Below are 11,854 nucleotides of genomic sequence, written 5' to 3' on the forward strand. Positions count from 1 at the left end.
TGCTATTTGAAGAAAAATGTATTTGTAATCAGCAGTAAAAACGCCCATTGTATAAGCTCTAAAAGCCGATGTGTACTGATGAGTGTATAAGCCTGGCTCATCTGCAGTGTGATTAGGTGGTAAAGTAAGTGTACAATTGTGATATTTTAAGAAATGGTTGTTGTGTCATTTGAGGCTTATGGATTTTGTGCTGCCAGAGTCAAATTTATGGCTCAAGTCAAAATGTTTCGGTAGAAAATTTCAAGTCCTTGGCTTCCAAAATGAATGTATGCCTTCCAGCAGTGCAGGCCGTTTCAGAAACAAATGAGTGCTTTCAGTCCAGAAGCTGACATTAAGTGTGAAATCTTGATGCCACTGGTAATAGAACACCGCTCTAACAGCCTTTTAAAGACCTTTGGTTGTAAATGGCAGTGTTGTACAAACCTGGTACTGCCAGCTGGCATTCTGCAAGCAGAATTTAAGGTTTTGCTTGTTCAGTTTGTATGAATAACAGCTCACTTAAACCCACACTAGGCTGGATTTTTCCTAGTCCCAAGTGACTGGCAATTAGCTTTATGCAGATGATATTTCTTCAAAGGTGTCTTCTTTTTCTGATTTAAAACAGCTCTGGAAGCTCTTTGTATTTGTTAGAAGAACTCATCCTTTGCTCTTGGGTCCAATGTCCTTGAGAAAACTGTGTTCTGTTTTATAGTGCCAGGCTAAAAAAGGTACATTGCCAGATACTTGGAGGACACCTGTCTGATCCCCAAAGAGTCTCCTGACTCAAAAACGTGAGATAACTCTGCCAAAGTATAATTATAAATTCTAATTATAGTCAACCCACCAGTTGGCTGTTTGACCTTATTGGTTTGTCCTGTTGGTTTAATACTGCTACTTGGTGACTGAATCCAGTGGCAGCACACCTCTGAATGTCCAGGCCCAGGATGAAGAAGGATTTTAGGCCGTGTAATGTAATCACAGGGAATGTTTCAGTTTTCAGTTAGTGGATGAATGAGAAAGAGACACTAAATATACGAAGGATGGGAGAGAGACAAGATATAAAGGAAAATAGCTAATTCAGGAAAGCCTCCTTCATCTATCCCTGCATGGGATAGCTGCAGTCGGACAATGTTTTATATAGGCTGACAGCTGTGTGGCTATTTGCCCAAAAACTTCTGTAAGGCAGTTGCATTTTCCCCCTCTTTCCACTAATGAAGTGGGCGTGTGAAATGAATCTCATGCTGTGGGATTGGGGAATATGGGAATTGATTATGGGAGCACTGAGGCTGGGGTGTCATGGCACTTGTCGTCCTGTGGTGTTTGCTTTATGTCAGTTCATGGTTGCTTTCTCCCCACAGCCACGCTCAGTCCCTGGCTGCACTGCAAGCCTACTCACACTGGCTGGCACAGTTCTACAGTGAAGTGCATCGGCAGAACCCGGAGCAGTTCATCTCTCTTGTCTCCACAGCTCTGGAGGCCATCACACCCCTCATCAGTTCAAAGGTATCTGTGTCAGCACTGGACTGGGGCTGTCCATGGAGAGCACAAGGCTCTTGTGGTGATGTAGTTGGGCTTAGGCACTGAACAACGTGCACAGGACCACAGTGTGTTCTAGGTGTGAGTCAGAGAGCTGCTGGATGTGTTTTCCAGAGCCATAACGTGTGTGTCCTGCAATGCTGAGTATAAGATGATTATACTTTTTTTTTGCTACTGCAAAAATAAGTGGTGTGGTTTAACCTGGCAGACAGTTCAGCATCACTGGGCTGCTCACACACTGCTCAGGTGGGGTGGGGAAAAGATTTGGAAGTGCAAGAACTTGTGTGTTCAGATAAAGGCGGTTTTCTAGGTAAAGGACATGAAAACTAAGAGAAAGGAGGGATTAATTCATTCCCTGCTTCCCATCAGTCCATTCCCCCTTCTTTACCTCAGCTTTCAGTGCTGAGTGTAGCACCGTGGTGGTGTGGGACACCCCTTTGGGTCAGCTGTCCTGGCTGAGTCCCCTTCATGTGCACCCCAAGCTCCTCGCTGGCACAGCAGTGTGAGAAGCACAGCAGTCCTTGGCTTTGCAAGCTGTGCTCTGCAACAACTGATAACACCAGTGTGCTACACCAGTGCTTTCATCAAGAATCCAAAACACGGCCTTGCATGAACTTCTATGAAGGCAGTTAACTCTATCCCAACCAGAACTGTGACAGTAAGCAACTTACAGGCATGTCATGGCTTGAAAACAGGGAAATCTCTTTTCCACAGTATTATTATGGTTCTGGTTGGAAGGGACCTACAAAGCTATCAAGTCCAACTGCCTGACCTCTTCAGGACTAACCAAAAGTTGAAGCAGACCTTAAGGACATTATCCAAATGCTTCCTTGAGCAGCAACAGGCGTGGGGCATCAGCCACCCCTAAGAAGCCTGTTGCAGTGTGTGACCACCCTTGTGATAAAAATACTTGTGCTGTTTTGCTTGCAGAAGCCTGGTAAGGGCAGCTGCCTGTGCTGTCTGTCACCAGATGTCAGACCTCATGGTCCTGGGCATCCTGACCATGTGCCCCCTCTGTTCCAGGTGCAGGAGAAGTTGCTGCTGTCTGCGTGCCACCTGCTGGTCTCCTTAGCCACTACGGTGCGACCGGTGTTCCTGATCAGCATCCCTGCAGTGCAGAAGGTGTTCAACAGAATCACAGACACTTCTGCCCAGCGGCTTCCTGATAAGGTGCTTCAGCTCTGCCTACATGGAGGAATCATAGTGGCAGTTTGTCAATAGTTATCTATTTCAAGCTGCAGCGTAGGGGAAAAAACACAGTTGCAACTCTTAAATGTTACTCATTTCTCACTTGCTGACACAGACCCTGACTGTATTACCTTTGCAGTACTGGCATATTGATTCTGTCATACAGAAAGAGTTGGTGAAACTTCTGTTAGCATTCTGTATACCTCACTCCAAATGAATGTATTAGGATTACTGAAAAAGCTGCAGCAAAGATGGGGATTCTGTTGCATTGGGCACTAGCATGGGGGGACAAAGTGCTTTACAGACATGGGTGCTTCCTGTCTAAACCAGACAGAGCAACAGAATTGGCATCGTCTTGTTTTGGAGATAAAAGGAACGTTGAGTTCTTGTTGCATAGAAGGGCAGACAGAGATGAGAGCTGACTCCAGCTCTGAAGTCATGGAGCTTTGCTTCTCTCTCACCTTGCAGAGTTGCTGGTTGTCACTTGGGCACAACTGCTGCTTTGGGCAGCCATAAAATGTCAGTCTAAGGGTGTCTGTGAGTTATGAGTGAATAGAAAACTCTGAAAACTTCCATGTTTCATCGTTTCCAGGCCCAGGTGCTGGTATGCAGAGCACTATCAAATGTATTGTTGCTACCTTGGCCAAATCTTCCGGAGAGTGAGCAGCAGTGGGCGGTTCGCTCCACCAACCACACCAGCCTCATCTCTGCCCTCACGAGGGACTATCGCCAATTGAAATCCAATGCTATATTGCCACAGAGGAAAGTGCAGATGGAGGACAGTAAGTACCCAGTTTCTTAGTGTGTGCTGGCCCTCCTGCAGTTGCAGTGCTAACTGTCGGAGGGAGTCATTGAGCTGTCTTTCCAATAATTCTTTTGGCTGAGAGCTGCTTAGCACATGGGAAGGAGCAATTAGTTTGTTTTTGTGTAAGAAACACTTCCTCTATGGTTTGTAAGGGATGCTTTCACCCCAGGCTGCTGCAAACTGTTCCATCTTCCTCAGTTGCTCAGGGAAAGTGAGTTTGTAATAGAAATTTGAATGGCACTGATTGCACTGGGGATGCTGAGCAATCTAATGCTGGGACTTCTGGGTTAGTTTATTCAGTGACTGTGTATTGCTCCAATTGTTACTTCCACAAATAGAGATTTGCAATATATTTTGCTATCAAAATAAGCTTCTGTTTTCTTGACTGTTCTTTCTTAATCTATGTTGTGTTGGAAATAATGCTGTCCTATGGCTTCCTTCAGACTATGCACCTTAGTTCTCAAGCAGTGAGTGCGTCTGTAGGGTTGTAAGCCTGTATAATTTAAGAATGCAAGTTGCCACTGTTACTTGGCTGAGCCTATTTAAATGTTTAAAATGTGAATGTACTTTAGAAACACTTCTGACTCCAACCTGGGCTTTGATGTATGTGCTGCCTTGTGTGTTATTTTAAGTACAGCTCACATGAACTTCTCTTCATTTTTTGCCTGTGGGTAGTTTTGACGTATGCAGGAAGTATCACCTCTTTTCTTTTTGCAGCCAAAGTGATCATCCATCAGACGCTCAGCGTTTTAGAAGATATTGTAGAAAGTATCTCTGGAGAATCCACCAAATCTCGGCAGATCTGTTATCAGTCGCTGCAAGAATCCGTGCAGGTCTCACTAGCCCTCTTCCCAGCTTTCATTCATCAGTCAGGTATAACCATAGGACAGGTTTAATGCTGTGAGTAGCTTTATCACCTCCCAATAACACCCAGAGCCCATCAGTGTAGGGTCATGGTGTTCATGTGAAGTGTGTGGGCTTGCTGTGCAATGCAGGTCTGTCCTGGTGGGTGGGTTGATTCAGAAGAGGAAAGGGAGATCTGGTGTCATCTACAATACAGTCATGAGGACTTGTCACACTTCCAGTGGGTGGAGATGCCCTGTGTTGTGTTCAGGCAGTGAAAAGGAATGGAGCTTTTCATGAGCACAAAAGAGCTTTCAAATACTACACCTATGATGGGCTCCTAAGATGTCCAGGTTGGATGGGGCCTGGGCAAAACCTGGTGATGTGGCAGCCCTGCCCACTGCAGGAGGGCTTGGAACTGTGTGGTCTTTAAGGTCTCTTCCAACCCAAGTCATTCTTTGAGTCAATGTAACTAGGACTGCTGCTTGGCAATCTTATAGCCAGCTCTTACATTTTGTGTTTGATCACTTGCATGGGGCTGCAGCAGCTTTGTGAGGAGCCACTCATTCCAGAACAAACTTCTGGAGTCAGGTGGGGATCTTGTCAGTGAAATGCCAATACAAAGACACAGAAAGGATCCAAGGCAGCAAACTGTGACTCCAGTGAATTGCTGCCTTCACTTGTATGAGGCTGCTCACCCATTCTGTGTTGGCTATAAAAGGCTGTATGAAGCAGGACCCAAGTGATTGAAGCTTACTGTGGCTGTTCAGTAAAGCATACTGGGATTAGCTGTGGTGCAGTGCAACTCTGCTGAGAATCACCTCTGAAGTCAGAAGGATTTTCTCAGAGCCTCCCCCCGAAAAAAGAAAAAAAGCTGGATTCTCTCTCTTGGCCACTTCAAGCTGTACTGAGCTGTTGTGGATTTCCTTGCATTTCCTGTTAACCCTGTGTGCAGGGAGCTGCTGAAGCCCAGGTCATTGCAAGAGCTTTCTCCAAGCAGTCTGTGTAGGCAGACAGACCCAGGGCCCTTGTACTTATTCTGTGTTGTTGATGCTGACTGTACTTGTCCAAGTATTGATTTCAATTTCTAATGGCGAAGCTGCTGCTAATTTTTCAGGAATAAATGGGATTCCCTGTACAGGATGAGCAGATATCACATAAGACTTTTTCATGTGTTTGAATGTTGCCTTAACGCACTCTATTTGCTTTCCTGTTCTGCCTTAGATGTGACGGATGAGATGCTGAGCTTCTTCCTCACTTTGTTTCAAGGACTGAGAGTGCAGATGGGAGTGCCTTTCACTGAGCAGATCATACAGACTTTCCTAAATATGTTCACCAGGTATTGTTTTGTGCTGGTCACTTTTTTCTCATCCCTGGTGATGGTTTATCTTGGCCAGCTAACTAAACACATCCCAGTCCCTAAAGAAAAGAGTGTTGCACTTCTTCCTCTGCATCCAGGTTTTAGTGACCCAGTCTGTGCATGATGGCCCATGTACCTGATGTGCTGTTTCAGCTTTCCCAGAGACTTGACAGTATTGGGAGTGTGTGATACTGAACACTGGACTCTGGCATTACCTGTATCAGCCAGTGTTTTTGTGCACCCCTGTTATCCCTAAAGCTTCTGTGAGGGAAAAGTGTCTATGAGTCCTTAGTCAATACCTACCTCCCTTCCGTGACTTAATGTTCTTAGGCTGTATTAGTTGAGGAAGCTTAGAGACACTGTCTGCTTCCCTTTCAATTTGGTAGGTAAGCATTGCAGATCTCAGGGAAAGATTCCATCCAACAACTTCATTTTTTGTTGCAGAGAGCAGCTGGCAGAGAGCATCCTCCATGAGGGCAGCACTGGCTGTCGGGTGGTGGAGAAGTTTCTGAAAATTCTGCAAGTGGTGGTGCAGGAACCAGGCCAAGTATTCAAGCCTTTTCTACCCAGTGTCATTTCACTGTGCATGGAGCAGGTGTACCCCATCATTGCGGAGGTAGGAGTGCTCTCACACCAGGTGAATGCAGAGGGGGAAGTGAAGGCCTTGCTGGGGCTGTGGGGAGCAAGTGAGGACTTTGCTTTCCAGGAGCTGTAATGTCAGTCCCAGCACAGGGAGAGTTGGGGAGTTTGGAAGCAGTGTGGGTGGAGGGTTTTGTCAGAGGTTGTTGAATACACTGAAGGTACAGACATGCTCAGAGCAGGAGGTAAAACAAAACTGGATTATGTGTTCTTAGCATGAAGGTGTGATCCAGCAGTTGCTGAGGTTGATACCTTCCATAGAAGGGAAATCCTTCATTCTGGTACCTCGGCTGCAGAGTGCTCCTGGAGGGCCACCACAGAGCAGGGTGCTGCCAACAAAGGGACCCAGGGCATAAGTGGGATTCCAGCACAGGAGCCTCTTCTGAGGTGTTCTTCTTTCCTCCTAGCGCTCATCTCCTGATGTGAAAGCAGAGCTGTTCGAGCTGCTTTTCAGAGTCCTCCATCACAACTGGCGGTACTTCTTCAAATCCAGTGTTCTGGCCAGTGTCCAGAGGGGAGTGGCAGAAGAGCAGATGGAGAACGAAGCACAGTTCAGTGCCATCATGCAGGTAACTCCACTATAGTAGTTTAAGAGTCGTTTTTGCAACAGAACGCACACTGCTTTTGGCAGGGCATTAAATGTGGCTGTTTTATGCAGAACCACAGGGAAAAAAAATCAGCCCCATCATGAGCAGCCTGTTGCAGCCTGCCTGGTGTGGGGCCCTTTTGCAGAGCAAATAGCAGCATGCTCACACTGTGCTCTGGAAGCAAAGAGCAGGTGGCAGTCAGAGGGCAGTGAACCCCAGAGCAGAGGGCCACGTGTCAGGCTGCAAGAGGGGAAGGCTCTGTTGAGCTGCCCTGTCCAGAAGTGCTTATGGAGGCTGGGTACCTTCTGGTAGACGTGTGAGGAGGGAGCTCTTGTGCTGATTCTCCTCTCTGGGCTTTCTTTACTTTAGCATTATTGTCAATGGAGACCAGAGCTGTCCCTGTCCTGAGCTACCCAAGCTTCTTTCTTTTTGTCCTGTAGCAGCTTAACATTTCCTCACTTGCCTCAGCATCTTGTTTTGGGGGAGACATTGGTGGACTTGTCTCAGTATCAGCTGCAGGCTGCTTGGTACTGCTGGGCCAGTTTTACTGCTTGGGTACTGCTGCTTTGGTGCAAAAGCTGAGTGTTCTGTGAGTGGTTCTGCCTGTCAGGTTTGATATTCACTATGGTATCAATCCCTTCCCTTCAATTCTGCTTTGCAGGCATTTGGTCAGTCCTTCCTGCAGCCCGACATTCACCTGTTCAAGCAAAATCTCTTCTACCTGGAGACACTGAACACCAAGCAGAAGCTGTACCACAAGGTGGGTCTGAGCTTTTACCAGTGGGCAGGTGCAGTTCTGAAACTGGGAGCAGTGCCAAGCAAAGGGCGATTAAAGGCGAGAGCATTCCAATCCAAGGGGGCTGGAAATGGCTTTGTAATAGTGGAAGGCTGCCTGTCAGGCTTCCACGTGTCTCGCAAACTGAAGGTCAGGATTTGGGGCTTGTTTACTGCATCCTTTGCTGTGGTTGTGGTGAAGATGTTGCTGGTCAAAGTGAAGGTGCCTGACTGTGTCCTCCTCTCACCATGCAGAAGATCTTTCGGACAACCATGCTGTTCCAGTTTGTGAACGTGCTGCTCCAGGTGCTTGTCCACAAATCCCACGACCTGCTGCAGGAGGAGATTGGCATTGCCACCTACAACATGGCCTCGGTGGACTTTGATGGCTTCTACTCAGCCTTCCTCCCTGAGTTCCTGGCCAGCTGTGACGGTGTGGACTCCAACCAGAAAAATGTGCTGGGAAGGAATTTCAAAATGGACAGGGTAAGAATGGAGAGCACTGCAGGAGGGGGCAAGGATTCCTGTGCTGGGCAGTGCTTCTCTCAGAGTGTGGTGGTCAATAGCCATGGGCTCCTTAGTGGTACCATTGGTACAAACACTTGCGTAGTCAGCAATGCCCTCACATTGGATTCGTTGCTGTAGGTAGCAAAGTTGCCATTTCATCTCTTGGACTTATTCCGTGGGAGTGAGAGCTCTGATACATTCCCTAGGGGGAGCTGAGCTTTCATCAGGGTAGCCTGACATTTGCTAGTGGGACACAGATCCTTGCCAAAGCCTTGCTCCAGCTGCTAGCCAGATGTTGGAGGGTTATGGCCACCTCCCTCTGGAGCATCATAGCAGTACAGCTGGCTTTCAGTCTGCTGAAGTTTCACTGTCCACTGATGGTTCCTCTCCCATGGGAGACGCTGGGGATTTGAGACCCATGGAACTACATGGGGGCACTGGGCGCTCCCTTTCTGTTCCCTGCTGCCCTACGGCCTGTGGGTATTGCTGTGCTTGCGGTACAACTTGTTGTTGGTTCCCTTCCAGGACCTGCCATCGTTTACCCAGAACGTGCACAGACTGGTGAATGACCTGCGTTACTACAGACTTTGCAATGACAGTTTGCCCCCCGGAACTGTGAAACTATAGTTACTGCACTGGACTCGTGTTCTGATCACTGTAGGGAACAGATCCACGTCTCATTTTTGCCACCACCTTCTCTCCTGGCTGCTTTGTCAGCACTGCGGGTGGGCACATCTGTTTGGATTCATGCACCACGCTTCCTTCTCTCCCATCCCAAAGGCTGCAGCTGGCTCGGTGCTGGCTGCAGGATGCGTCTCAGCTCCTATATGCGGGGCATGGCACCTCGCCGGGCTTTGTTCCACCTGCAGAGCACCCAGAGATGTCAATGGAGCCGTCTTGAGAGACCTCGTGTGTCCCAATGGTGAGGCAGGAGCGCCAAAGACTGCTTCAGCCAATTGAACCTTCATGTCATTCCTGCCCCCCCCCCGCCCAGCTATGGGAGGAGGAGGAGGGGTCTGTGATGTGATGTCGGGACTGTCTGGGCACTTCTGTCACTCCCTTTGTTTTTTAAATTGCCTTGAAAACCTCCCTGCTGTCAGCGCGGGGATCAGAGACTTCTTCGGGGGTTTGTTTTGGTTTAATTTTGTTTTTTAAGACGTTTTCTCATCATTCCATTGTGATACTAAACCAACGTGCTTCATGGAAATAAAGTGCTTACTTCGTTGTTTTAAAGAACTTCCCTCTGTTGTAGTTGCCCTGCAGGTTGTCACTAAGCTGTGCCCAGCGCCTTCGCCTTCCACCTGTGTTCCCTGCTGGGATCTCTGCTCCCTTGGCATCCTGCTCTCTGAATACATCGAGATCAGCCCACAGGAGGAACATCCCCAAACATGTGAGGTTGTGTCACAGGGCAACGTGGGCTGGAGGAGTGTGAGGTTAAAGCATCTGTGCCAATCCAGACAGGGTGAGATGCTGGAGCTCTGTGTTGTCTGGGGCCTGAGTTCACCTTGGAACCTTCACAGCTGTGGCTGTAAGGGTTGATGGCTGCACACAGGCAGCTGGAAGGGCTGAGGGTAAGGGCTGGTCCCAGCACCTGCAGCTCCTACGTGGAAGGGGCTTCACCTGCCCCTCTGCCGTCCCAGCGCTCTGTGCTGCTGCTGATGCTTCTTGCAAAACGTTTGGTTGCTCTTCTCTGTTTGCTGACCGAGGGTGAAAGTGCGTGTTTTTCCCTGGCTGAGCCGGGATCAAGGGCAGCAGCTGGCAGGGGGCCAGAGCCCGGCATGGGACCCGCGAGCCCTTCGTGCTGCTGGAACCCGGTTCTCCTTCCCTGCTGTCTGAGGTGCTTGTTGGGATCCCTGCGTTTCCCCGAGCTGTTCAGCGCTGCAGCTCGTGTCCCTGCCCGCAGAGCAGCGGGGCTGTGGTTCCCACTACTCATCCCTCTCCCCGCAGCCCTCGTTGGACACGGGATGTTCCCATGGCCGGGGCTCCCCGCAGCCGCGGCTGCTTTAAGGGGAGGGCCGAGCCGGTCCCGCCGGGCCCTTAAAGCCTCCCCGCGGGGCGGCCGGGCTCCGCTCCGAACCTCCCGGCCCGGCCATGGGCTCCCTGGGGCGCTGCCTGGCGCGGGGGCTGCTGCGGGGTCAGCCCGGCATCCGCCGCTCCTTCGGGCCGCCGCGCTGCTACGGCTCCGGTGAGACCCGCCCCGACCCTGCGGGCGGTCCCCATCCCCATCCCATCACATCCCCGTCCCGGTCACATCCCTTCTGCCCCTAAGGACCCGGTCTCCATCCTTCCCCCTGTCCCATCCCTGTCTTATCCTTGGGGACCTCTCTTTCTCCATCCCTTTCCAGAGCCCCATCCCGGCATCCCCGCTCCTTGGGGTTTGGTGCTGGGATCCTCGGGTGCAGATATGGAGCATCCCCCAGGGAGCTCTCACTCACAGCCATCCCCTTTCCTGTCCCCTGCTCCTCCTGTCCTCAATGCTTGTGGCAGCTTTAGGGCATGTGCCCCCCTCATTCCATCCTTGGGGCATCGCAGGGACAGCGGGGATGGGGTCAGGGTTTGGAGACTGGGATAGGGATGGGGATGGGGATAGGGATATAGGTAGGGATGGGGATTGGGATATGGGTAGGGATGGGGATTGCAGATGGGGCTGTGCAACACCGGTGACCCCATGGCCTCCAGCCCCCCCAGAGCTACGGGAGCAGACGTTGGTGTTGGTGAAACCAGACGCGGTTCAGCGCCGGTTGGTGGGGGATGTGATCGGGCGCTTCGAGCGGCGCGGCTTCAAGCTGGTGGCCATGAAGCTGCTGCAGGTACCGGTGCTATGGGGTGGTAAGGGTGTGGACTATGCATGGACTCCTCTGGGTGTCCCCACATCACCCCGTGGTGCTGCCAGGCGGATCGGGGCCTCCTGGACCAGCACTACCAGCACCTGCAGCAGAAGCCCTTCTACCCCGCGCTTCTGGCCTACATGACCTCGGGGCCGCTGGTGGCCATGGTGAGCAGCTGCGTCACCCCATGGCATCTCACCCCATTGCGGAGGGGGCTGTGGGGCTCAGCTGTCCCCATCCCGCAGGTGTGGGAGGGTTACAACGTGGTGCGCTCCACACGTGCCATGGTGGGGGACACGGATTCAGCAAAGGCAGCAGCGGGGACCATCCGGGGGGACCTCAGCATGCACGTCAGCAGGTAAAGGAGCACAGGGAGGGGGGCACTGAGACCCCTCACAGCCCCATTGAGGAGCTCACAGCCCCATTGGGGAGCTCACAGCCCCATCCCTGCACAGGAACGTGGTGCACGCCAGCGACTCGGTGGAGACGGCGTTGAAGGAGATTGGGTTCTGGTTCCAACGGGATGAGCTGGTGGCCTGGGAGTGTGGGGACAGCCAGTACACGTATGGACCATGAGGGCATGGAGAACCCTGTGCTATTAAACACTGCTCCTCCCTGCTGCTTCCATTGTTGGCACTGGGGTGTGAACTGGGAGGACTGGGAGGCAGTGGGATGATACTGGGGGCACTGGGCTGCTATTGAGGGACATTGCGATGCTACTGGGGGGCACTGGGATGCTATTGGGGGCACTGGGATGCTATTGGGGGCACTGGGATGCTACTGGGGGGCAATGAGATGCTATTGAGGG

At 50.8% G+C, this 11,854-nt stretch overlaps 2 protein-coding genes across 8 annotated transcripts in view; both read left to right on the forward strand.

The window, feature by feature from the left end:
- The window catches only part of XPO6 (exportin 6), a 37,178-nt gene extending 27,724 nt beyond the window's left edge, over nt 1-9,454 (forward strand). For 6 of the 7 annotated variants that reach the window (XM_085514344.1, XM_015877185.3, XM_015877186.3 and 3 more), the window contains 10 exons: nt 1,338-1,482; nt 2,539-2,685; nt 3,296-3,485; nt 4,226-4,381; nt 5,576-5,690; nt 6,156-6,327; nt 6,758-6,919; nt 7,599-7,697; nt 7,967-8,197; nt 8,744-9,454. In XM_085514344.1, the coding sequence (XP_085370470.1) occupies nt 1,338-1,482; nt 2,539-2,685; nt 3,296-3,485; nt 4,226-4,381; nt 5,576-5,690; nt 6,156-6,327; nt 6,758-6,919; nt 7,599-7,697; nt 7,967-8,197; nt 8,744-8,845 (1,519 nt within the window). In that variant the 3' untranslated portion in view covers nt 8,846-9,454. The remainder of the gene's footprint in view (nt 1-1,337; nt 1,483-2,538; nt 2,686-3,295; nt 3,486-4,225; nt 4,382-5,575; nt 5,691-6,155; nt 6,328-6,757; nt 6,920-7,598; nt 7,698-7,966; nt 8,198-8,743) is intronic. The other variant, XR_014933942.1, reaches the window with a different exon arrangement.
- An 832-nt stretch (nt 9,455-10,286) lies between these two features.
- Nucleotides 10,287-11,671, forward strand: LOC107320908 (nucleoside diphosphate kinase D, mitochondrial-like). The gene is made up of 5 exons (XM_015877233.3): nt 10,287-10,403; nt 10,898-11,028; nt 11,112-11,213; nt 11,292-11,404; nt 11,502-11,671. Exons 1-5 carry the CDS (start codon nt 10,310-10,312, stop codon nt 11,620-11,622), a joined length of 561 nt encoding a protein of 186 aa, XP_015732719.1. The 5' UTR covers nt 10,287-10,309; the 3' UTR covers nt 11,623-11,671.
- Nucleotides 11,672-11,854: the final 183 nt, after the last annotated feature.

Source organism: Coturnix japonica, chromosome 13, assembly GCF_054131305.1.
Source record: "Coturnix japonica strain WE chromosome 13, WE-NBRP24, whole genome shotgun sequence".
NCBI lineage: Eukaryota > Metazoa > Chordata > Aves > Galliformes > Phasianidae > Coturnix > Coturnix japonica.

Excerpts from the sequence above, each read along its gene's own strand:
- LOC107320908 (XM_015877233.3), top strand. The coding sequence starts at position 10,310 with ATGGGCTCCCTGGGGCGCTGCCTGGCGCGGGGGCTGCTGCGGGGTCAG. Across the intron at positions 11,029-11,111 it reads TGGCCATGAAGCTGCTGCAG|GCGGATCGGGGCCTCCTGGA; the intron begins GTACCGGTGCTA and ends TGGTGCTGCCAG. Across the intron at positions 11,214-11,291 it reads CGGGGCCGCTGGTGGCCATG|GTGTGGGAGGGTTACAACGT; the intron begins GTGAGCAGCTGC and ends CCCATCCCGCAG.